The sequence below is a fragment of the Talpa occidentalis genome, unplaced genomic scaffold (genome assembly GCF_014898055.3).
Source record: "Talpa occidentalis isolate TD23 unplaced genomic scaffold, MPIMG_talOcc4v2.1 talOcc4.2, whole genome shotgun sequence".
Lineage (NCBI taxonomy): Eukaryota > Metazoa > Chordata > Mammalia > Eulipotyphla > Talpidae > Talpa > Talpa occidentalis.
Genome location: NW_023602073.1, coordinates 20,307,319 through 20,334,672, shown reverse-complemented (window position 1 = coordinate 20,334,672; position 27,354 = coordinate 20,307,319). Strand labels below are relative to the sequence as shown.

Here is a 27,354-nt window from a genome sequence, read left to right as displayed (position 1 = left end):
GGAAACTTATGAATATTTTTCTCATTAAGCAAGAGAGAAGATTTATTCTGGAAATTAAGGAACACAGATACATGTACTGAATGGCTGTCTTAAATTACACCTTTGTATACTATTCTTAGTTCACAAATGTGCAATTAGTTGTATATTAACAAATAGTTGAATTATGGTGTTAAAATGATAGTTTACATAGAAACCATGATTTATCTGTGGCATCAAAAGATTGGAAAAGCTCACACTTGTGAAATGTTAATAGGATGAAGACTAGTTTTGTGATAATTTAATATACGGTTGTTAACTATGATAATTTGGGCTTAACATTGAAATAATGAGTTTATTTTCATAAGAGTTCTTATGATTATAGTAGACATATCATAGACCACACACAGATTAAAATATGGTTATTTTTACTTCTTCACTCAAAGTGAAATCATATTGCCATTTATTTTTTGGATTCCAAGTAACCAAATGACAATTACACCTTTTAAAAAATGGGGAAGTTTATTATACATTATAATATTATCTCTTAGAATTAAATTGTTGACTTGTTTATTCAATTAATGGAATTAACTTAAGTGTTTTGTGTATATTCTTTTTTTTTAAGATTTAATTTTATTTATACAGGTAGCAGGGTACTGGCCAGATATGTGGGAGGGTGAAAGGATTCACCAGAGACAGCACAGGGAACAGAACAGGCAGACTGATGAAACACACTGCTGAGGGGAGTAGCGGGCGAGACAGGAGAGGTCTGCTCACCATATCGGTTGCTGCAAGGCCTGCAGGGATCGACCCGGCACTGCAGAGGCTGCGGACAGCTTCACAGTGCTGCGCTCAACCGCCTACGCCACCAGGGAGGCCCAGTGTGGATGTTCTTGAATCTAACACATGTTATAATATTTTTCAATAATTTGGTCCAATTACACAAATGCATTGAAATTTCAGGAAACTAGGTATGAATGTTACATCAACTCAGCAAGAAAACAATCTGAGGAACAGTAAATATAATTGCAGGTTTTGGCCCCAGAGTATTTATCTAGAAGAACACCAAATACCCACTGCACCCAAACTCTGTTTATGCCAAGGAAATATCATAGCCTAACCTCCAGAGGCCAAACGAAGATTGAAATGAAATCATTTTTTTCTCCACAGTTCAGGTTTTTCTGAATGTGACTGTCTTGCAGAGATCAGGACTGTGAACTAAGTGTTAGCTGCCCACACTGACAGCTTCTCATTCTGTTGAGGGAAGATGTTCTTGAATATGCTCTGGTGAATTTCCTTAGGTTGTATAAAAACATAGATTACAATGAATATTGAAAACCCATAAATTACTTAGTTTGAATGGGTGAGATAATCAGCTACTGCCATTTAACTTGTAAAATATGAAATAATATGTATGAGTTATGATAATTTTAATGGAAGTTAGGAATTTGGGAGAGAACATTGAAAACTCCTCCCATTCCAGAATCATTTTATGGATGGTGATTCCCATCTTTCTATAAACGGTTTTTTTTTTTTTTTAAGATTTATTTATTTATTTATACAAGCACTGGGTACAGTCAGAAGTGTGGGAGGGTGAGAGAATTCACCAGAGCCAGAGTGGGGGACAGAACAGGCAGACTGAAATACACTGCTGAGGGGAGCAGCGGGCACGGCAGGAGAGGTCTGTCGCGCCATGTGAGACCCTTGCCATCAGCCGGGGATAGAAGTGGCGCTACAGAGGCTCTGGGCAGCTTCGCAGCCCAGTGCTCAACTGCTGCACCACCAGGGGAGGCCCTCTGTCAAAGGATTTCTGTGCAGAACCATCATAGAAGTAATTCAGTGTGAATGTTCCTTTCAGTAATATATATATTTTCTCTTATAATAGTGACTTATAAGATATGTGAGATGTTTTCCACATCAGAAAACACAGGTAAATTGCTGAAACATGGGAGGAAAATTTATCTATCTTCACAAAATAAGGATCGAAATAAACTACAGCTAAATATTAAGAGAGCATAACAAAAATCATGCTTGTCCTAACCAGTCATTCCAGCCTTCTTATTTATTCTAATTCTAAGGGAAAAATCTGAGTTATGGAAAATTCTAGAATGAACTCTCAGTATTTCCAGAAAGATAGAAAAGTTCTGACAATGAAAATAATGGGTAAATATCATTAACAATATCTAAATACACTTAGAAAAGACTTTCATGTGAAATGATTTAGAATGATTTAGAATCATTATATCCATCTAAACATTAGATTGCTTAGAAAGATCAATGTTCACCTAAAACTGTGCTAAAGATGCTGGATTTTGAATTCCCCATTGTTATCACACAGCAATAATTTGGGCACAATGAAACATTACAGTTAAAGATGTAAAACCAATATAAAAGTCTGATCAATAATGAAAGAAGAAAAAAATGTGACCATCATTGTGTTCATAAATTAATCCTCATCAAAAAATGACCAAAAAAATCTGAAATAACAATTAACCACTAGCAAAAGAGACACTTAAGTCCCTTCATTATTTTCTCCTTCTATACTTGGTATCTCAAACAGTTACTTCAACACTATTTTAAAGTAAGTCTTAGATATTTATTACACATAAGTGTAATAAGTGACACGGTTGTTTTTACATACACACATACTAACACAACTCAATTGTGTTAACATGTATGAATTTTTTTAAGAGTAACAACATGACTACTTTAATCCTTACTGGCAATCATAGATTTAAATTAATGGAAAGACAAGCAAAATAATTTTGGGTACATCTTGTGATATTGCCATGAATATGGAATGGAGATATTTTTGTTAGATTTCTAAATAGAAAATAAGCAACATTCTCCCAGGCATAAAAATGGAAATCTGGAGGTCCCAAAAACCTCACCTGCCTAGATAATTAAATTTGTCATTACAGTCTCTGGAATAGTCAGTGATATCATCATTCTCTCTTCAGTGTTGTATAAATATAAAATTAATTGGTTTAATTTACAGTATTTTGACACTCCAGTGCAACAATCCACACATACACAGGTAATATATGTAAAATGAATATACAGCAGAATATCATATTAAAACTATAAAATAACAAAGACAAAAACATTAGTAATTACATTAAAATATTTACTGCTTTGTTCTTTACTTCAGTGGTCCCATTGAAAATTATTCTTGCACGAGGTACAAAGTAGAAATTGTGGTTTACTTTATTAAAAGTTACTCCTCATGATTCAGTTTTACTCAGAAATATTGTTTCCTGATGAATTTCACTGTTTTAATATCAAATGATGCTATAGTGTGAGAGTTTTAATCTGTTCGGCTGATGTATGTGTTCATGCTTATAATATCAGACTCTGTTAATAGCTGTAGTTCACAGTACTTTAGTAAATTAAAAACTCAAAATTTTCCAACTCTGTTCTTCCAACTTTCCAATTCTTTCCAACTCTGTCTGTTTATCTAGATTCTATCTATCTTTATAAGCTTTAGAATCAGTGTACCAATTGCAAAAGATACCTGCTGAGATATTGGTTGGGATTACATTAAATTTGTAGATTGAGCAGGAACATAAAAAGTTCCTCTCTTCCTATTCATGGCCAGAATACTGTGTAAATATGTAAGTAAAGACATTTACTTATGTCTTTAAAAAGTCTTTCCTCAGTCATGTATGGTTTTTAGTGTAATGGTATTATGCATCATTAACATATTCAAATCCATTTCTTTCATGGACACAATGCTGTGTTATAATATGAATATTTCAGATGTGCACAATTAAAAATCTACCTGTATATATACACTGTGTTAAGTTCAGCACTAAAGCTCCAGTTCTGTCCTCCATATAAGTGATACATTTTACCTGAGTCACCCACTCGTCTTCCCTTCCCTTCTGCTAACCAGTAGTTGTTCTTAAAGTTAACTTTTGTTTTATTTGGTTCACGTCTTTTTTTTTCCCCTCGGTATATAACACATGCATGAAATCATATGCTGTTTGTCTTTCTCTGACTCATTTAACTGAACATAAATATCTGAGGCTCATCAAGGTTGTGACCAGGGCAGGATTCTAGCCATTTACAACTTTGGGATCCATCGAGTGCATTGACCTCATCTTCTTCAGCCGATCGTCTGTCCCTGGGCACTGAGGTTGTTTTCAGGTCTTAGCTATTGCTAACAACACTGCAATAAGGATAGTGGTGCACATCTCTTTGGATTTGTGTTCTTTTATTTTTTTGGCTAAATAGGATAACTGGGATCATATGGAATTACTAATTTTAATTTTTTGAGGACCATAGTTTTCCTTAATGTTGGCACAGCTTTCATTCCCTTCAAGTACTTGTAAACATTCCATCATCTCTACATCCACTCCATCACTTTAAAGTGTTGAATAATTTATATTTTTGGGTGTTACCCTTTTTGTCATGTGAAGTGTAAATATTTTTCCCATTCTGTGGAATACCTTTTTGTTTTAAAGTTAGATTCCACGTATAGAGGCTTTCATTTTATTTCATTTTTAAACATCATTGTTTATTTCTTCACAAATGACAGGGCTTCCATTTTTAATGATTGAGCAATTTACTACTGTGTATATAACCACAACTTCCTTAGTCATCATTCTTTGATAGACACTTAAGTTGTTTCTACTCATTGCCTCTGTTTTCTGCCATGCATTTTGTTTCAAGTTTTCACTAAGCTACGTGTCAATGAGCTTATTGTCTGTTTCTTTCCTCACGTTTTAGGTCATACCTTCAAGGTTTTAATCCATGTTGAATACATTTTTGAAATAAGGTGAAATTCCAGGTAACTGAGTTTAATCATTAAGTCAACTCAACAGAAAAATACTCTGCAGGAACAATGACTGTAATTACAAGTTTTGGTCCCAGGGCACTGACCAAGATCACCGAATGCCCACAGCACCAGACACACTGCTTGTGCCAAAGTGACTTCATAGTCTAACCACTAGGGGCCAAGAAGGGTTGAAATGGACTTATTTTCTCTGTCAAGTTCAGATTTTTCTGAATGTGCATGAACTCAGAGATCAAGACTTTGAGCTAAATGTCAGCTGCCCACACTGACAGCTTCTCCTTCAGTTGTGGGGAGAAGTTCTTGAATATGCTGTGGTGAGTTTCCTTAGGTTCTCAAAATATAGATTACACAGAATAATGAAGTCACCATAAATTACTGGTTTTGAGTGGGTGAGAGATGAGCCACTGCTATTTAACCTGTAAAATATGAAATATTTTGCATGAGCTATGTTTATTTAAGCAGAAATTATGATCTGGGAAAGAACATTGTAAAACCTTCCTTTCCAGAAACATTTTGTGGAGTGCAGTTCCCACCTCCCTAGCAATGCCTTTCATTACATAACCATCTTAGAAGTATACAGTGTGAATGTGTGATGGGATGACACTCTGATACTCCTTGTATTCACACCATTCTTTGAGTCTTATAATTGCCACTTATAAATGATAGGAGGGGCTTTCACATCAGAAATCACAGAAATTATTCAAGTAAAGTAGAAGAATTAAAAAATTGGGAATGAATTTGACATTAATGATAGTGAAGTAAGGATAAAAAAGAAACGATAAAGATTAACAGATCATGATGACACCATGATTCTTGTCATAAACATTAATTCAGTCTCTGATTTCTTCTAATCATCAGGAAAATTTCTGAAGCAGAGAAAATTTAGAAAAAAATTTGGAATGGACATGTTACTAGCCAATTTTTTGATATATAGAGAAAAAGACTTTCAAGGAAAATAACTGGCAAAAATCATTAGATATCACACTTAGTACATTGAAAAAGAACTTTTGTTAAGTTTTGAAAACATTATCTACCTAAAGTTTAAACACTAATGTTTAAAAACATGGAAATTCATGAAAAATGTTCATGGAAAAATTAGACTTTGAATGCCTCCTTTGATCTTTATTGTATGTAGGACTTTCAGAAAAGAAAAAGTGAAAAATCTTGATTATCTTGTTTAAAGTAAAGGCTTATATAGAAAGGGAAAATTGCCTTGAAATAATACTAAAAATGAACCTTTTCTCCCTCTTCTTTTTATCCCACGTTTTATCCCTTTTTAAAGTTGTGCTCACAGCATACTAAATACTAGTTAGATATGACTAACCCATAATGTGACAAAATTCTTTTTACACACCCACAAACACACAGATGATTGGGGTTAACATATAAATTATACATAAATATATATTCTTTTTTTTATAGAGGCATGTTTTATTTATTTATTTGTTTGTTTGTTTGTTTGTTTGTTTATACATGCACTGGGTACAGTCAGAAGCGCGGGAGGGTGAGAGAATTCACCAGAGCCAGAGCGGGGAGCAGAGCAGGCAGAAGGACTGAAGTACACTGCTGAGGGGAGCAGCGGGTGGCAGGAGAGGTCTGCGCGCCATTTGGGACCCTCTTCCCGTGGCCGGGGAGTAGCCGGGGATCGAACCGGCGCCGCAGAGGCCGCGGGCAGCTTCGCAACCCAGCGCTCAACCGCTGCGCCACTGGGGAGGCCCCCACATAAATATATATTCATATGTATGTGATGTTATATTGTTTTTTCAAAAGGCAGAAAAGATATGTAAAGTTTTGAAGATTAAAACAAAAATTGCATTTAATTTCACTATGTGGCTACCATATAAATCATTAGCAATAGTTGATTTAAATTAATAGAAAGACAAGCCAAAATACTTCTGGATAAATCACACAATATTTCATGCATATGGAAAAAATCATTTTTGTTGGTTTCTGTAAGGTAAAGTAAGCAATCTTCTCCCATGTACTTAGGCATAGAAACTCTTGGAGCCTCCAGAAATCTCAGTTACTAAGTTTCAGTTGCAGGAGACTAGGGGCTCCTCATCAGTATAAAGTCTTTTCTATCAACCTCAGACTTAAACAAATCCTTGATTAATTTAAATGGTACACTACAGAAGCTAGAAGCATCAATCACCCTCGGTGTTCAGAACATTAATACAGGAACATGGATGGATTTCAGCCTGTAAAACTAAAAAGGAGGATCATTTTCCTGTGGGTCTCAACCATCAAATCAGGCCAACAATACATAAAATAGTTACAAACAGTATCAATCCCTCACCATTCAGAATATTAAGGCTGTTATTTTTTTTTGTTTCCTTATATGCTTTATTCTCTGCTTATTCCGTCTTTAGAACATGAAATGTATGTAATATATCCAAATAGCAATCAGATCCAGTAAAGCATACTTAATACAGTTATATTTTTAGGATTTGTCAATACTTTTGCTGCAGTACTAATTTTAAATGAACATAGTTTTCTATATAAGAATTATTCAGATGATGATTTAAAATATCATTTAGGTATAAAGTTTTGTTGTTTGGCATACAGACTGTTTTCAAAACTTTGGCTAAATAATTTGCTCTTTTCCACAGAAAATGCACAAATTAGGCCATACTGCTTGCCTGTTTTAAGATTTTTCTTTTTGTATGAAATAAGAATAATATTTAATATTTTTATTTTTTAAAAGATTTTTTTTTTTATTTATACAAGAACTGTGGTACAGGTCAGAGGCACGGGAGGGTGAGAGAATTCACCAGAGACAGAGCGTGGAGCAGAACAGGCAGATGGATCAAAGACACTGCTGAGGGGAGCAGCTGGCAAGAATGGAGAGGTCTGTCATGTCATGTGGGTATCTCCCTGGCCAGATGGGAATCGAACCCGCACTGCAGAGGCTGTGACAGCTTCAAAGCACGATGTTCAACCAGCTGTACCACCGGGGAGGCCCAATATTTAATATTTTTATTATTAATTTTATTGACATCATTGATTTTGGGTCTACATTTTCATTTTCAGGTGTATGATACCACTAGCTATCTTTATTCGTAATTAACAGTACTTAGTATTTTATTTTTGCTCTTAACTAATGTTTCGGGTTCAAACATTAAAATTCATATATTTCTATAATATTTTTATTTATTTGTTTATTCAAGCACTGGGTACAGTCAGAAGCGCTGTAGGGTGAGAGAATTCACCAGAGCCAGAGCGGGGAGCAGAACAGGCAGAAGGACCGAAGTGCACTGCTGAGGGGAGCAGTGGGTGCGGCAGAAGTCTGCGTGCCATGTGGGACCCTTGCGGGCAGCCAGGGATTGAACCGGCGCAGCAGAGGCTGTGGGCAGCCTCGAAACAAAGTGCTCAACTGCTGCGCCACCGGGGAGGCCCTGCAATTCATATTTATTCAATATTTTATTTAATTAGGTATTAGAGTAGAAATATTTTGCGTGTATATATTAGGTATGTAATTTTCTCAAAAAAAAAAAAAAAAACAAAAACAACACGGTGAAAGGTCTGTTATACATTTCATTTGGGAAATTAACATTTTTCAGATGAGTTTGGAGTTTTATGTGAATTATACTGGTTATTTATATATCATAAGTATTGTAAAATTTCTATCAATTTTAAGTTTCATAATTCCATTCAAAAGAGAAAATACATAAAAATGAGTGATATTTCCCTCATACATAAAATAAAAATTAAATAGCAGTTATATAAATCAGTTGTTGATAGAATGGCATATGATTAGGTAGAGTGATTCATGAAAAAGAATAGGAAACTAAGAAACGTTTATAAACACATTGTATGGACTGGCAAATAAATCTAAAGGAAAATTGAATATTCTGGCCCTCTATTAGTAAAATTATTTAAAGGTTGTATTAATTTTATTATGTATATTATTATTTTTCTTGTCTATGATGAAATGGGCAATACTATTTAAAATCTTGTTTACCCCTGTTTCCATAACTGAGGCAAGTAAATGAAATTTCTTGACATGATTTTTAGTATCAGAACTACTTCATATTTGCAATGAAGTGTGATTTCTTCAAATGGCTTTTTGCCAAACTTGATTGAGTCCAGGTAGATTAGTACGTTAATTAACTTTCAATATTCTTTCACGGGCTCAATTTGTCTTGCAACCAACAATACTGGGAAATTAAGAAGGACTATGGCTAATCTCACTTTGAGTGGGTTTTTTTCTGATGGGATTTTCAGACAAACCTGAGCAGGAAATCATACTTGCTTCTCTGTTCTTAGTCTTCTATCTGGTGGCATTAACTGGCAATGTCCTAATTATCACAGCAACTTCCATGGACAATAGTCTCCAGTCACCCATGTATTTCTTCCTGAAACATCTCTCCTTTCTGGATCTGTGCTACATTTCTGTGACTGTGCCAAGGTCCATTTATAACACTTTCATCCACAGTGGCTACATTTCCTTCAGGGAATGCATAGTGCAGTGTTTTGCTTTCACTCTCTGTGCAGCTTTTGAGATGTCCATGCTTACAGTGATGTCCTATGATCGCTACGTGGCCATCTGCCTTCCACTGCGCTACGAAATCATCATGGATGTCCGCACCTGTGTCCACGGAGTGATAGGTGTCTGGATCAGTGCGGTTATTACTGGAACCATGCACACAGCTGGAACTTTCTCCATCCATTTCTGTGGTTCCCATATCATTCACCAGTTCTTCTGTGACATCCCCCAACTCTTGAAACTCTCCTGTTCTAATGAGTACTTCGGCGAGATAGGGGTCAGTGTCTTCTTGTCTCTAATGGCATTTCTTTGCATTATCTTTATTGGTTTGTCCTACACAAAAATATTCTCTACTGTGCTGAGGATGCCATCTGCTGAGGGCAGAGCTAAGGCTTTTTCTACTTGCCTTCCCCACCTCGCTGTCGTCATTTTATTCATTTCAACAGGTGTCTTTGAGTATCTCAAGCCATCTTCTGACTCTCCAAGTGCACTGGACACTTTGCTCACTATTATGTACACAGTTGTGCCCCCAACACTCAACCCAATGATCTATAGCCTGAGAAATCAAGCTATGAAGGCAGCTTTAAGAAAGATTTTCCAAAGAAAACTCTGCTTTTTTTGTTGAGGCACTTCTGTAAATTCTTGGTTGGGATACAAGTTCAAAATAAATTGGGAAAACTATTGCTTTAAATAAGTCAAAATGAACAAAAATTAAATGAATTTATGAAAGAATAAAGACTGAGGACTCAATCTGGGAACAAGCTCCTGATAGTTCTGGAAAAGCTGTCTGAACTTTGATCTAGTCAAGAGGAGTTTATATGACTTACAAGGGAAATGTTTCAAGATATGATAGCAGCCCATTTTGTGTATTTTTGTGATGTCTTCTGTGCATTGATAATAACCAGAAAAAATGCTAAGATTTTCCCTATGGTATATTTCTTATTATGGAAGCTGGGAGTTTTAGCTTTACTGATCTTTAGTTACTGATCTGTCCACAGGCAGTGGGATCTAAAATGCTTTTTCCCTCAAGAGCATTTTTCCTGGGCTCAGCATCTTCAGTCCAAGGCCCAGCTGCATCTTAGTTCTTGACTTGTGCCCCTAATTTGGGACTGTAACAGTGTGGTCCTCAGGGAAAGGTGACGTTCCAGATTGCCTGTTGTACCCAAGGTAGGGGGGAGCTGAGCAGGGAGTAGTAGAAGCTGGAGAGAAGACTGAGAGAAGCAAGGAAAATGGATGGAGAAGGAGACCTAGAAGAGGCACATGGAGCAGAGAGAGACAAAGAAGATGCCCCTGATTCTCAGCCTTGGGATTGTTCCAAGGATTTGCGGGACATGGAAGGAGACACTTAAAACAGATGTGGTTGAGAGACCTTGGGGAGGTTAACAATGCAGCATTTACCTTGATTATGATTTTGCTCTTTTCCTTCCTGGCCCTTTCTGCTGCTTTTCTAAGGGTCCCGTTTGGAAGGTGCTTTAGATTTGTGGCTAGCTTTTGGGCCTCAGCAGCCTCATTTTGGGCCAACTCTATTTGGCTGGACATTTACCCACAATAGAATGGGTCACTTGGGTGTTTTGTGTGAAAGCTATTTTACCCATTTTTTTCCTTCTCTTTATTTCACACTAATTGTTTTAAAGTTGTTTCCATTAAAGGTCTTACACACTAGAATATGATTTGTTTTGATATGGTGAATGGCAGAACCTATTTAAAGTGGGCATGTTTGGGAGTTCTAGGATGTCTGTCACCCTGTTCAGTAATAGGATGAGGGAAAATGGTACCCATTGATGTCAGTTTGGTCAACCAAACATAGCATAATCAGGCAAAAATAATTTAACAGAGAAATGAGCATAGGGAAAGTTGTCATATGAGAAAGTTGTCAGAGTAGCTATCTAATAAAAGATATTCACAAAATAACTCTGTAAACACTATTCCTTCAAATGCAATAGATTAAAACCTAACCCCATGAAACTGGGTGTGCAAAATTTCCATAATTTTAAGGAAGTTAACATGATACCTTCAAGAATCATACGTGCCAGGATGACAGAAAATAATAAGCATGAGATTCTTTTCTCAGTTTGAGTTACACTGGAGTTGGAATATTATGTGATACCCATGAATTGATGAGAACAACCAGACTCGAGCGCCCATTAACTCTGGCTCCGCTAAGGCTCTATGAACCTCACAGGGCTCCTTGAGCAATATACTCAGGTCATTCTGGGAAAATCTTATACCGTATTTTGCATCTAAAAATGCAAAGGCTTAATTGCCATGCATGTGGGAGGAATCTTTAGACAACACAATAATCTGTATATTATTAAAAGGATGCTATACTAACAGAAATACATATATTTGAAAAATAGGGGAAAAAGTACATAGGAGTATAATGTTCAGTGATTGGAGTATAAAAATCATGGATGGACTGATAACATAACACAAGGGAAGACAGAAATAGTGAACTGAAATAAAAGTTTTCAAATGTAAAAATAAGATTTTCCACCAAATGAACAAATGAAGCAGTGACAAAACATCATGAGAAAGTGATTCAATCATAAGTGACAGAAAAGAAGACTCTAACATTGACTTATAAAAGTTCCCAAACATCATTGGATATTTTTCCATGCTTTGAAGTCATGTAAAGAGACAACATTTAGGGCCTCCCCTGGTGGTGCAGCGGTTGAGCGCTGGGCTGCGAAGCTGCCCGCAGCCTCTGCAGCACCGGTTCAATCTCCGGCCTCCGGTGAGGGTCCCACATGGTGCGCAGACCTCTCCTGCCGCCCGCTGCTCCCCTTAGCAGTGTATTTCGTCACTCTGCCTGCTCTGTTCCCCGCTCTGGCTCTGGTGAATTCTCTCACTCTCCCATGCTCTGACTGTACCCAGTGCCTGTATAAATAAATAAATAAATCTTTTTTTTTAAAAAAAAAGATTAGTTAAAAAAAAAGACAATATTTAAAAAAATAATTTTCTTTTTTTTTTCCAGAATTTATGTAGATATAAATGTTTATGTTTGAGACACAAATATTCCCTAATATATGTAAATGAATCTGCAGGTACAATACTTATTGAAACTTTAAAATAACAAATGCAAACATTAATGATTACAGTAAAAGTTTTACTATTTCATCCTTTGCTTTCAGTAATCTATTTAAAAATTATTTTTGCATAAAATAGAAGTTGTAGCTATTTTATATTTTCTAGGTTTTTATATTTGTTTTAATTTTTTAATTCTTTTTTCTTTCAATCATTTTTTATTTTTTTATTTATATATATTTTACATCATTCTTCATTTTTGTAGAGTGTATCTTTTCTCCTTTCTGGTGTAGTTCCTATAATATTCCCACCACCAATTCACCCATGCATTATCACCATAGTCCCTTGTGCTCTTCCTCCCCCTGTTTTGATCCCTCCTCCTCCCAGGCAGAATATCCCTGATTTATAGTTGCCTGTTAATTTTGTATTTTTTTTATTTATTATAATCATTTTTCCCCTGATCCCTTACTGGTTTCCCTCATATTCCTCCTATAAGTGAAACCATATGATACTTTTCTTTTTCCTTCTGGCTTATTTCACTGAGCACAATCCTTTCCAGCTCCATGCATGTTCCAGCAAATGGCATGAATTCATTGTATAAATATACCACAACATTTTTATCCATTCATCTGTTTTGGGGCATTTTCATTGTTTCCATATCTTGGATATTTTAAATAGTGCTGCAATAAACATAGGAGTGCATATTTCCTTTCAAATTAGTGTTTTTGTGTCCTTTGGGTAGTTGCCTAGCAGTGGAATCACTGCGTCATCTTTAAATAAGTTGTTTCCTCAATTAATTACAATGCCATTGACTGAAAAGTTGTTTTTTTTTTTCTGATGAATATCACCTTTGTTATGTCAAATGATGATATAGGTGTGGGAGATGCTAATCTGTTCAATGGATGTGTGTGTGTTCATGCATGTAATATCAAACTCTGTATTACTGTAGTTTCACAGTACCTTACTGTGTATGACTCTGTTTTCCAACTCACATATTCTAGGCTTCTCTATTTCTTTTCTTAATATGTGAAAAGACCATCTAGTCCTGTTAATCCTAACAATTCTTCAGATATGTGTTATCGCCTTGTAACAGGGTGGTCCCTAGGAAATGGGGAGGTTCCATGTTTCCTGCCTCACTCAAAAGGAGGTGGAGCTGAGCAAAGAGAGAAGAAGCTGCAGAGGAGACTGAGGAAGGAAGGAAGAAGGATGGAGCCAGAAGGAGACCTGGAGGAGAAACATGGAGCCTAGAGACTCATGAAGAAACTACACTTGCTTTTTGATCGTGGACTGGGTGACACAGTTGTGGGTGAGAGACCCGTGGGGAGGTGACAATGATGGTTTTGTCTTGATTTTGATTTAACTCTTTTCCTTCCAGACATGTCTGCTTGTTTCTGATCCTTTTCTGTGGGTCCCCACTGGAAGATGCTTTAGACTTGTGACAGGATTTGGGGCCTTGTTCTGGGCCAATTCTGCTTGGGTGGACTTTTTACCCATGAGGGGATGGCTAACTTGGGTGCTTGATTTAGAAACTAGATTCTTTGCCTTTCCTGTATTGTTTCCTAATTGTATTAAAATTCCTTCCCATTAAATTCTCATATGTTTTGTGTTGATGCGGCAGATGGCAGAGCCTATTTAGAGCAGGCAGGTTTGCTGGGTCTGGGCTGCCCCTCTTCCTGTCCTGTAACATCCTTATATGATTTTCTGAAGTCATTTAAATTTTGAAATTCTAAAATTTTTCACTTTTCCTGAATTTTAATTTGTATGTCCTTCTTCATGAGCTCAACAACTTACAAGTCTACACATTTTTATGTTGTATTTTCTCAGACATATGTCTTTGTTGTTTTATGCCATCAGAAATCATGAGCTATTTCTCTCATTCCTTAAAATAGAAAATGTATTCTTCAAATTAAGGAGCACAGATAAAAGTACTGAATGGTTGACTTAAAGCCTTGAATACTATTCTTAGTTCATAAATGTGTGACACATTGACAGTTAGTTGAATTATTGTGTTAAAATGATAGTTTATATATTGTAGAAACCAATTTAGACCCATTTTGTGACATTAAAGGATTGGAGAAACTCATGTCTGAAATGACAGCCATGGATAAAGACTTGTTTTTAATAATGAAATAAATGCATGCTTGTTAACTATTTGGTTTGGACTTAACCTTGAAGAAATGAGCTTATTTTCCTAGCAATTTTTATGTGATAGTTGTTAGAAAAGAAAGGATGCCAAGATTACCAGTTAAAAATGAGCTTTATTGGAAGTCCAGTGAGGTGACGACTCTCTGCAGGCCAAGAGTTGAACCCCTAAAAGGGAAAGCACGTTTTTAGGGTCTGGCTACTGCTGGACCTTTTTCTGCCAGTGGGGATCTATTGGAATTAATTTACTGACAGAGTCGAGGGTCTCTCCTGCCCCAGAGGGTGCGTTGGAATTTACTGCAGGGGTGGGGGGGCGCAGGGGTCCTGTGTTGCTCTCAGCTAATGTCTAGTTTAGCTTATCCATGGTATCTTGGATACTGGGGCAATGACGGGTTTCATGATAGGCCTGTGTGTGCTCTCTTCAACACTAGTCAAACCATAGACCACACACATGATTCTGAAAAAAAATGGCTACTTGCTACTTCCCCATTCAAAGTGAAATTACATTGTTATTTGGTGCCATAAGATTAGGAGGACAGTGGTGATGGTGCACAGGTGCCTTGGGGAAGGAAATTCTATGGGGACTCAATCTGAGGGGGTGGGGGAAATCAAATATTGTTTAAAAATAAAAAAAATAAAAAAGTATAATCTGAAAGCCAAAGGAAGTGAACATTTCAGGTAACTATTGATATTCATACTAACCACTTATAAAATCAATACAATTTAGAATATTTTTCTTACATTCAGTGCCAAAGATTAAATTAAACTTCAGTTACTTGGTAATTTGTATCCGTGTGCTCTGTGTGGCTTTATTTTTTTTTAATTAAAAAAAAAAAGATTTATTTATTTATTTTCACAAGAACCAGGGTACAGGCCAGATGCATGGGAGGGTGAGAAGATTCACCAGAGACAGAGTGGGGAACAGAACAGGCAGACTGGCAAAATATACTGCTGAGGGGAGCAGCAGGTGAGGCAGGAGAGGTCTGCTGCACCATGTGGGAGCCTTGCAGGCTGGCCGGGGTCAAATCGGCACTGCAAAGGCTGCAGACAGCTTCACAGCATGGCACTCAACTGCCTGTGCCACCAGGGGAGGCCCTGTGTGGATTTATTTTAATCCATGTTTTGCTATCATTGTATTAAATGAGAATAATTTCCAAAAAAAAAAAAAAAAAGATTAGGCTGTACTTCACTGCTTCATTAGTAGTAATCCAATGGTATTTACCCCTTTTCAGAAAAGGGCGATGTTTATTAGGCATTGCAAATATTATGCACTTAAAATTAAACTAATGAGGGCCTCCCCAGTGGCACAGGGGTTGAGCGCAGGGCTGGGAAGCTGCCTACAGCCTCTGCAGCATCAGTTCGATCCCCGGTCACCAGCAAGGGTCCCACATGGCATGCAGACCTCTCCTGCCATGCCCACTGTTTCCCTCAGCAGTGTACTTCGTCAGTCTTACTGTTTTAGTCCCCGCTCTGGCTCTGGTGAATTCTCTCACCCTCCTGTGCTTCTGACTATACCCAGTGCTTATATAAATAAATAAATATTAAAAAAAATTAAACTAATGAATTGCTGAAACAATGAATAGTGCTTAATTAAGATTTTGGGGGTATTCATCTCTCAACATATGTCATAATATTTTTCAATAATTTTGCCCAATAAACACAAATAAGTTGAAATTCCATGTTACTAAGTATGACCATCAAGACAGCTCAGCAGAAAAAAGAAACTTTGCAGGAACTGTTGTGTCAGCAACACCACACTGATAGAGAAACAGGAGTCGAGAGTAAGCTGCACCATGTAGGATGCTGCTGAAGAACAAGATCCTGGCCTTTTTATTGATAAAATAATCATACAGTGTCAGTTGTAAGGGAAAGGAGGAAGAAAGGAAAAGGGGAAGGATGAAACTAGAAAATGTACTGTTATCTATGGTATCAAGTATTGTGAGTCTGCCCTCCAGGCACTTCTCATCTGCTTGATGACTCGGCATTGTAATTGAGATCAAGCCCTAGATCCCCAGCCAGGGTTTCAATCTCATCAACAAGCTATTCCACTGTTCAGCTTCTGGGGTCCCTTGTCATACATCAGTCCTCCCCCAACCCCCTCCCCTGGGGTTCCAGGGCATACCTCATGATGCATTGCCTTCCCAGAGTGATCAAGCTTTCTGCACTTGATTGATTTGAAAGGCACTTTGCAAAGTTGGGCTCCTAATATCTAATTGACGGGCAATCCTGACCTAATTAGGAATAAGGAGCTGTATGTAACAAAATGGTGGCCAAATAGGCCACCAAAGATTAGCAGATCCACAGGAACAATAAATATTATTCCGAGTTTTGACCCCAGGTTATTTACAAACATACCCCAGGGTATTTACAACATCAAATACCTGCTGCATTTACTAATTATTCTTATGCCAAAAGATTTCATAGCCTAACCTCTAGAGACCAAAGGATTGAAATGGACTTATGTTTCTCCTCAGCAGAATGTTCTGAATATGACTGAATTGCAGGACTTTGAGTGAAGTGTCAGCTGCTCACATTGATAGCTTCTCCTACTGTTGAGGAAAGATATTCTTGAATATGCTCTGGTGAGTTTCTTTAAGTTTTATAAAAAGATAGATTACACAGACTAATGGAAAGCCCATAAACTACTTAATTTGAATAGGTGAGATAACAAGCTACTGCCATATAATTGTGAAACATGAAATACTAGGTATGATTATTTTAATGGAAATTAGGAATCTGGAAGAGGACATGGTAAAGTCTTTCCTTTCCAGAATCATTTTATGGACTGTGATTCCTACCTCCTGGAAATGTTTTTCTTTAATAACCATCATAATATAATGGCTTAATAGACATTTGAGATATTTTCACATCAGAAATCATTGGTAAATTGTTAAGTACAATAGAAAATTTTATAAATTTAGAATGGATCAAATATTTTATTGAAAGCAAAATAATTACATTTTCCAGCATCATGAAATAAGGCTCAACGAAAAAAAAAAATAGAAAATGACATGCTTCTTGTAATTCCAACTTTATTATTCATTTTCATTCATAGGGAAAACACTGATTTTTTTTTTAATATTAATTTATTTATTTATACAAGCACTGGGTGTAGTCAGAAGCACAGTAGGGTGAGAGAATTCACCAGAGCCAGAGCAGGGAACAGAACAGGCAGACTGATGAAATACACTGCTGAGGAGAGCAGCGGGCATGGCGGGAGGGGTCTGTCGTGCTATGTGGGACCCTTGCCCGGCAGCCGGGGAACCAGCGCTGTAGAGGCTGCAAGCAGCTTTGCAGGCCAGCGTTCAACCACTGCGCCACCAGGGAGGCCTGGGAAAACTCTGAATTAAAGAAAACTCTGGAGTGGACTTGTGAATGGTCATTATTTTCAGAATACAAAGAAAATTCCTGAGAACAAAAATAACTGGTAAAAATAATTAAATGTATCTTAATACATTTAGAAAAGACTTATGTTTTATAAACATTATGTCTATGTGAACAGTAAACATTGTTTAAAAACATCAATATGACCTAAAACTGTGGTAAAAGTTTTGAATTTTTGAATTCCCCCTTTGTTATAGCAGAGTGAAAAAATTGGAGAGAATAAAATAGTAAATTAAAAGTGTAAAACAAACTTAATATTCTGATCAACAATGAAAGAAGTGATTTCATTGAAGAAAACAATGTTACCATCATTATGTTCATAAATAGATACTCATAAAAATAGACAAAAAATATTGAGGTTGTTTGTAAGAACCAGCAAATTACATTCATGTCCCATCATCATATACTGTTTTTGTACCTGGTACCACAGACAGTTGTGCAGCAGCATATTCAGTAATCTTAGAAAGTTATCTATAACCCAAATGTGACAAAATTGTTTTTGCACTTACACATACTCACATACATAATTGAGTTAATATGCACAATTTTTTTTCTTCAAAAGGGAGAAAAGTTACATAGTTTTAAAGATTAAAGCAGATACTGCATTTAATCCCTCTATTTGGCTCCTGTGCTTATTAATGTAATTGCAGATTTAAATTGATGGAAGACCAACCAAAATACTTTCGGGTAAGTAAGCAATATTTCCACACATATGGAACTGAGTCTCTTTTTCTTGGATTTCTTAACAGAAAATAAACCATTTTCTCCTATACACAGATATGGAAGTTTCTGGAGGTTCTAGACTCCTCATCTACCATGTTGAGTGTGTCATCATAGTCTTTAGAAATGTCGGATGTCACCTTAAAAGTGTCTCCTCAATGTGGTCTAAATATAAAATAATGATTTAATTTAATGATAACACTCCAGAAGACACCCACACATATATACAATCACATGCAAACACAGACAATAAGGCTGAAACAATTTTCCAATAAGTTTCCTTGTGTATGCAAGCAACTCCCTCATTAGTCTTTTCTATCAATCCAGACAATTTTCCAATTAAATTACATAAAACCCAACAGGATTTACAAACATCAATCACCCTCAGCTTCAAAGTAAATTATTCTGGTGCATCCATGGAGTTGAGGCTGAAAAAATAAAATGCAGGATCATTTTCTTATGTGTTTCAGGTCAGGCTAACAAATCGAACTGTTATAGGGCAACCCCGATATAAAATAAAACGGATTGCCTGGCTGTGTGTCCTCACCTGCGAGCTTAAAAGGGACTTATTAATACTCCACTACAGGCACACACAAAAGGTTAATAAAAGGTTTATTTACAAGGGAAAGGGAATTAAGGAAATGTACAACTCAGGGAGAAAATAGGGAAATAAAGTCTTTAATACGTCCTACCCAATCCGCCGACCTGGAAACCCAAAGGTACTCTCAGAGCTGGCCAAATACCACACCTGGCTGCTTAACCCCACCCTCAGGTCCCAGCCACCTTCTCTTCGATGGTGATGGGATTTGGAGTTCCCAGTGTCTTTTGGCTTTGGTCTGGAGTGGGGGGTGGAGTCTACAAAGCCTGTACGGAATTAGCTTTAGGATATCCTTTCCCCCTAACAAAACCAGTAATAAGGATAATCATTCCCTCACCATGCAGAAATTATTACTGTTGTTATGTATTGTATTTCCTTGTATTCTCTATTCTCTGCTTACTCCAGCCTTGAGTATTTACACATATTGATAACATACAGTGTGTGTGTCTTCCTTCTATGTCATCCACATAGTGATCAGACCGTATTTCAGAAAAAATATGTTATCATTATAATTTTCAAGACCACCAGAATATTATTATGAACTTAACAACTCCAGTTCAATTTTAGAATTTGTCGATATTTTTGTTACTGTGCTAATTTTAAATGAACCTAGTTTCCTTAACTAATTACCAAAGAATATAATTAAAATGGTCTCTAGCTAAAAATTACATTCTTTAGGTGGTAGATTATTTCAAGTCTTCTGCTAATAATTTTCTCTTTTCCGGGTGTGTGCACAAATTTGATTTTACTACATATGTGTTTTAACTTTATATCTTTATTTTTATTAAGCAGATATCATATTTGTTTATTTTTATTAGTTTCATTTAAGTAATGTTGATTTACAAAACGATATGCGATTTGGGCCTTGACTCAGACCTCCTCAGATGTATATACCAATAGATCAGTTTCTCTATAATTAATAGAACTGTTTTAATTTAAATGTTAACTAATTTTATGAGTACAAAAATTGTTTGCATAGTTGTTTTGTTTTTGTACTCAGAATGAGTGTAAATTATATGTATATTGGTTATATTTCATATATATATATTGTTTCTATTTATTTTTATAAAAATACACTTGGGCAGGTCTGTTCTTTTCCATTTTCATAGGAAATTAACATTTTACAGTAAACATTTTTATGATATTTTATGCTAATGACAATGGTTATTTCATATATGATTATTGCATAGGTATTATCAGCTTGATTTTCATAATATTATTTATTGAGAAAATATTTAGTCAGATGAAAAAACACGAGGAATGTATCCTCACATAAAAAAAAAATACATAAAATTGCAACCACAAATCCATTGTGGTTGCAATAGTATAAAAAGAGATAGAATGATTAATAGAAGGAAAAGGTAGATAAGAAACTTCATAAATGTGAATGTATTAAGTATATAAAACTTTTAAATATAAATAAAAATTAATGCCATACAGCATGGTAACAATATTATGCATTTAACAATGTATTTTAGGGCATTCATGGTATTCTATGGGTTAAGTCTCAGCACTATCACCAAAATGGCCTGAGTTGGATCCCTGACCAGGGAGCTGACCCACAAGGCACAACAGACCTCTCCTGTCTCATCTGCCGCTCCCCTCTGCAGTGTATTTCAGTAGATCCACCTGTTCTGTTCCCCATTCTGTCTCTGGCGATACTCTCACCACCACACCTCTGGCCTACACCCAGTTCTTCTATGATAAATAAATAAATAAATAAATAAATAAATAAATAAATAAATAAATGTTCAAATATATATTATTAATTTTATTATATATGTTTGGGTTTCTTTTCACTGAAATGCTCAATAATCACATAATCATCTCCCTAACCTATGTTTTCATGACTGAGTGAAGTAAAATAAAGTGCTCCACATGATTGTTAGTATTGCCAAATACTTTCATATTTATAATGATTTCATCAAATAACTTGATCCTTTCCTTCACTGAAAGGTTATATAATAATAATTTTTGAATGGTTCCATTTTGTCTTATAGACAACATAACACAGAAATGATGTGTGATGGCTATATGAAGGAATATGGGGAATTTCACTATGAGTGGGTTTCTACTGTTGGGATTCTCTGCCACAGCTGAGCTAGAACTCGTCCACGCTTCTCTGTTCTTAGTCTTATACATGGTGGTGGTAACTGGAAATATCCTCATTATCACAGCAACTTCCATAGACAATAGTCTCCAGTCACCCATGTATTTCTTTTTTTTTTTTTTTTTTTTTTTTTTTTTTTAATAGAGGCATGTTTTATTTATTTATTTATTTGTTTTGTTTGTTTGTTTATACATGCACTGGGTACAGTCAGAAGCACGGGAGGGCGAGAGCAGAGCAGGCAGAAGGACCGAAGTACACTGCTGAGGGGAGCAGTGGGCGGCAGGAGAGGTCTGCGCGCCATGTGGGACCCTCCTCCTGTGGCTGGGGAGCAGCCAGGGATCGAACCGGCGCCGCAGAGGCTGCGGGCAGCTTCGCAACCCAGCGCTCAACCGCTGCGCCACGGGGGAGGCCCCACCCATGTATTTCTTCCTGAAACATCTCTCCTTCCTGGATCTGTGCTATATTTCTGTGACTTTGCCAAGGTCCATTCACAACTCTTTCACGCACAGTGGCTACATTTCCCTAGGGGAATGCATAGTGCAGTGTTTTGCTTTCACTCTCTTTGCAGCTGCTGAGATGTCCATGCTCACAGTGATATCTTATGACCACTATGTGGCCATCTGCCTTCCACTGCGCTATGAAATCATCATGGATGCCAGCACATGTGTTCACGGAGTGATAGGCGTCTGGATCAGTGGGGTCATCTCTGGAGCCATGCACACAGCTGGCACTTTCTCCATGCATTTCTGTGGTTCCCATACCATTCACCAGTTCTGTGACATTCCCCAACTCCTGAAACTCTCTTGTTCTAATGAGTATATCAGCGAGGTTGGGGTCAGTGTCTTCCTAGCTGCTATGGCCTTTCTTTGTGTCATCTTTACTGGAGTGTCCTACACACAGATATTCTCTACTGTGCTGAGGATGCCATCTGCTGAGGGCAGAGCTAAGGCCTTTTCCACTTGCCTTCCCCACCTCGCTGTGGTCCTTTTTTTTTTTTATTTCAACAAGCTTCTTTGAGTTTCTCAAGCCACCTTCTGACTCTCCAAGTGCACTGGACATTTTCCTACTATTATGTACACAGTTGTGTCCCCAACAATCAACCACATGATCTACAGCCTGCAAAATCAATCCATAAAGTCAGCTCTGAGAAAGGTTTTCCAAAGAAGACAAGACTGACTCTTTTGCTGTGGCCCATTGTTCATTCTTAGTTTGGAGACAAGTTCACAATATGTTGGGAAAACTGTTGGGTTAAATAAATCGAAGTGAGTGAAAATTAAATGAGTTTATGAAAGAATCAAGGCTGTGGACTCAAGCCTCAGAACAACCTACAGATAATTTGGAAAAGCTGTCCAAGCTTTGTGCTCTTGGATGAAGATATTCTCTAATTTCCAGGGGAATAAGGCAAGGATCTGGGGAAATGTCTAGTTGTTGTTTTCTGTGCATTGATAAAAAAAAAAGATCAGAGTGTCATCTACCCAGAATTGGGAGTGTGAGCTCTTCCATAAACCTTGACATCTGTCTATTTTGAAGTTACTAATTTGCCCAGAGAAAGCAGTTTCCAAAATGCTGTTTTATCTCAAAGTACATTTTTCCTGGACATAATATATTTAGGTCCAGACCAGTAAATTTTCACTCATGACTGTGTCCTTTAGTTAGGAATAGAGAGGGGGTGGGGGGCCCAAACTGATACCCAAATTGTGGTGAGCCAAACAGGCAACCAGAAATTTACCGGTAAATTGAGAAACTAGCACATTGACTGTCATATCAGCCATTCAGTAGCACTATGAAAATTACTTTCATAAACAGTGTAGATTAATATGTCGCCACACAAAATTAGGTGTGAGAAAAAGTTCCATAATTTTAAAGAAGCCAGTGTAGTCTCTTCCCTGATGATTTCTGTCAGGATGATGGCAAACAATAACATGAGGTTCTTTCTCATTTTCACTATTCCCCTAAGGAGTTGGGATATCATATGGTGCCTGTGAACTCAGTAGAACTACCTGACTCTCAGCACCTATTGACCAGGTAGCACCCCACTAAGGCTCTATCTACTTTAGGGTCTCCCGGAGCAATACACAGAGGTCACTCTGCAACTCTCTCTATACCACTTCGTTGTCTCTGAAGGTACATGGATTACTTGACACTCAAGTGAGAGAAATTTTAAATCACACAATAATCTTTAAGTTGCTCAGAAATACATATTCTTAAATGTTAAAATCACTTATGGAAATAATGGCAAAATAATGGCTTTAATGTATACTAACAAAAGGGATAGTTATGTTTAAAGATAGGTAAATAAACTTATGGATGTATAGTGAGCAGTCATCAGAACTTAGAAATCAGTGGATGTATAATCATCTCATATCTCAAATAAAGACATGATTAATGAACTGAAAGACAAATTTTAAATGTGATAATATGAAATTCTGCCAAATAAACTCAAGAAACAGGGGGAGAAAACAGCATGAAAAAGAGATTGAATCATAAATGATAGAAAAGGAGAGTCTATCAGGCTTATAAAAGTTCCCAAACACCATTTCATCTATGTTTCTATACTTGAAAGGTAAAGATAACAGACAATATTGAAGAAGATTTTTTCTATTTTTTCCAAAATTAATAGAAATTTAAAAATTTTGTCTTGAGAAACAAAATTTTTGATTTATGTAAAATGAATTCAAAAGCATGGTATCTTACTGAACATTTGAAATAACATACCAAACAATAATTATCATTAAAATTTTACTTCTTTATTCTTTATTTCAACAATCCATTGTATAATTAATTTTGCAAGCTGTGAAGTAGTTTTGATTCCTTTTATTCAAATGGTATATGATGGATTCTGTATCTTTATTTATTTATTTATTGTAATTTTATATATTTTTACATCATTTTTCATTTTTGCACAATGTATGCATTTTCATATTGGTGACAGTCCCCTTACAATCCCACCCCCTTATTTTGACCATAATCCTTCCTACCTCCCCATCCCATAGTATGTCTCTGCTTTATAGTTGCTTGTTGATTTTGATATTTACTTTATTATAATTAGTTTTTTTCCTGATCCTTTATTTAGGTTTTCTAAATTCATGCTATTAATGAGAGCATCCAATATTTTTCTTTTTCTTTCTGGCTTATTTTTATTTTCTTTTTCTTTCTGGCTATTTCTTTCTGTCTTATTTTGCTGAGCATGATCCCTTCCAGCTCCATCCATGTTGCTGCAAATTGCATGAGTTTATCTTTTTTGATTGCTGAGTAATGTTCATTGTGCATGTGGACCACAGCTTCTTGGTCCAGTCATCTATTTTTGGGCATTTGGGTTGTTTCCAAAGCTTAGCTATTGTAAACTGTGCTGCTATATACATAAGGGTGCAGGTGCTCTTTGGAGTTAATGTTTCTGTGTTCTTTGGGCAAATACCTAGGAGTAGAATTGCTGGATCATATGGAAGCTCTGTCTTCAGTAGGTTAAGGAATCTCCACACAGCTTTCCATAGCAGTTGGACCATTTTGCACTCGCACCAGCAGTGTGGGAGTGTTCCTTTTTCTCCACATCCTAGCCAACATTTGTTGTAGCTACTTTTTTTTTCACACAACACTAATAATAAAGGACTGATCACAAAAATCTACAAAGAGCTAAAGAGACTCAACAAAAACAAAGTAAATAATCCAGTCCAAAAATGGGCAGAAAAGCTGAAAAAGAACTTCTCCAAAGAGGAAGTGCAAATGGCCAACAGGCATATGAAAAAATGTTCAGCATCACTTGTAATCAGGGAAATACAAATAAAAACTACAATGAGATACCATCTTACAGCAGTGAGAATGGCACATTTTAAAATATTAATTTTTTGTCTTGCAAAACAAATATTTGCTGATATATGTAAAATGAATTCAAAAGCATGGTATCTTATTGAAAATATAATATAACAAAGACAAAACATTTATAATTTTTGCTAAAATTTTACCGTTTTATTCTTTATTTCAACAGTCCATTGTAAAATTAGTTTTGCAAAAGTTGTGAGGTAGAAATTTTGGTTTCTTTTATTCAAATGATATCTGGTGGATTCTGTGTCTTTCAATGAGAAATCATGTCCTCAGAATTTCAGTGCCATTAATTGAGAAATATTGTTTTCTGATGAATTTCACCTGTGTTTTGTTAAATGATGTTATAAGTGTGTGAGTTTCTAGTCTGTTCTATTGATGTATAGGTTCATGCTTATAATATCAAACTCTGTTAAGAAGTAGTTTCACAGTCCTTACTATATTAAGGACTCGAAGTTTTTCAGCTCTTTTCTTCCAGATTGCTATGCTTCTCTAGAGTCTTTCAATATCCTTACAAGCTTTAGAATCTCCAATGGCAAAATATTAAATTTATATATTAAGCAGGAAAAGAAATAATGTCTTCTAATCCATGACCAGAATATTTTTTGCATTTACTTATGTCTTTAAGAATACTTTTCTCCTTTATATACAGTTTTTTATTATAATGGTTTTTGAATCTTTTTTTAAATCAAATCCATTTCTTTTTAAAATGACTTTAAAATGCATACAAGAAGTGGGGTACAGGCCAGAGGTGTGGGGGGGTGAGAGGATTTATCAGAGACAGAGTGGGGAGCAGAACAGGCAGATTGATTGAAATATACCCCTGAAGGGAGCAGTAGGTGAAAACAGAGAGGATTGCTGCGCCATGGGGGTCAGGTCCCTGGCTGGCAAGGGATCAAACTAGTTCTGCCATGGCTGCAGATAGCTTCATAGATCTGCAACTTAACCCCTTGTGCCACCAGGGAGGCCCTCAAATCCATTCTTTAAATGGATACCACATGTCATTATAATATCATTATTTCAAGTGTGCATGATTAAAAATCAACTTGTAAACACAAGTTTATATTACATCAAGTTCAACACTAAAGCTCCATATAATTGACATATTTTACCTGCGTCACCCCCCCTCCTTTCTCCCTTCCCTTTGAAAGCACTAGTTGCTCCAAAAGTTTCTTTTTGTTGTTGTTGTTGTTTTAGTTCATCTCTTTGTTTTCTAACTATACAGCACATGAGCAAAATCATATGTTCTTCTTTGACTCATTTCACTAAACATAATAATCAAAGTCTCATCAAGGTTGTGACAAATGGCAGATTTTCAGCCATTTTAAACCTGTAGTAATCTATTGTGTGCATGTGCCACATCTTTAGTCATCATTCTTTGTTGTCTTTTTTTTCCCCTTTTGGCTAACTCTGTCTTTGCTTTTATTATTTATATATATTTTACATCATTGTTTATTTATTTATTTTTTTACAATGTTAGCTTTCCTTTCTCAGGTGTAGTCCTTATAGAATTTCCATCACCGTTTCACCTGTGCACCAACACCATAGTCCCTTATGCTGTTCCCTCCCTCCTTTTGATCCCTTCCCCACCCCTTCTCTGCAGAATGTCTGTTTTACAGTTGCCTGCTGATTTTGATAGGCACTTGTGTTGTCTCTACCTCTTTGTTGGTGTAAATAGAATCTGTATTTTAAAACACTGCTTTCACATTCTTTTAATGAGGACCAAGAGTGGAATTTCTGGATCATATAGTAGATCTATTTTTAAATTTTTGAGAAATCTGCATCTTGTTCTACAAGATAGTTGCATTAATATACCAGTGTATGACGATTCCCTTCTCTCCTCCTCTTCTCCAGCACCTGTGCCTTCTTGTCTTCTGGATAATGGCCTCTCACAAGCTTGAGATGAGATGTGATTGTGGCTTTGATGTACAAATCCTACAGTAAAATAATGAACATCTTTTCATGAGACAGTTGGCTATCTGTTACCTACAGTGAGCGCCTATTCAGATTTTCTGGCCATTTTTAATTGGGTTGTTTGTTTTTTTTTTTTTTTTCATTTTAAATTGTATGAGTTGATTATATTTTTTAGATATTAATCCCCTATCTGATATACAGTTTGTAAATATATTCTCCTATTAGTAGGTCATCTTTTACTTCTAATGATGGTTTCCATCACTGTGCAGAAGGTCTTTAGTTTGATGCAGTCCCCTTTGTTGATTTTGTGTTTGTTCCCCTTGATGTTGGAGTCCAATCCCTAGAGTCATATCTAAGCTGATGGCAGTAAACCTATTGCTTCTGTT

General features: G+C 36.3%; 1 protein-coding gene across 1 annotated transcript; it reads left to right on the top strand.

Annotated features, from left to right (window-relative positions):
* The first annotated feature begins 4,822 nt into the window (after nt 1-4,822).
* Nucleotides 4,823-9,885, top strand: LOC119251027 (olfactory receptor 14J1-like). The gene is made up of 2 exons (XM_037518537.1): nt 4,823-4,907; nt 8,972-9,885. The coding sequence occupies exons 1-2, from the start codon at nt 4,823-4,825 to the stop codon at nt 9,883-9,885; spliced, it is 999 nt and encodes a 332-aa protein (XP_037374434.1).
* Nucleotides 9,886-27,354: the final 17,469 nt, after the last annotated feature.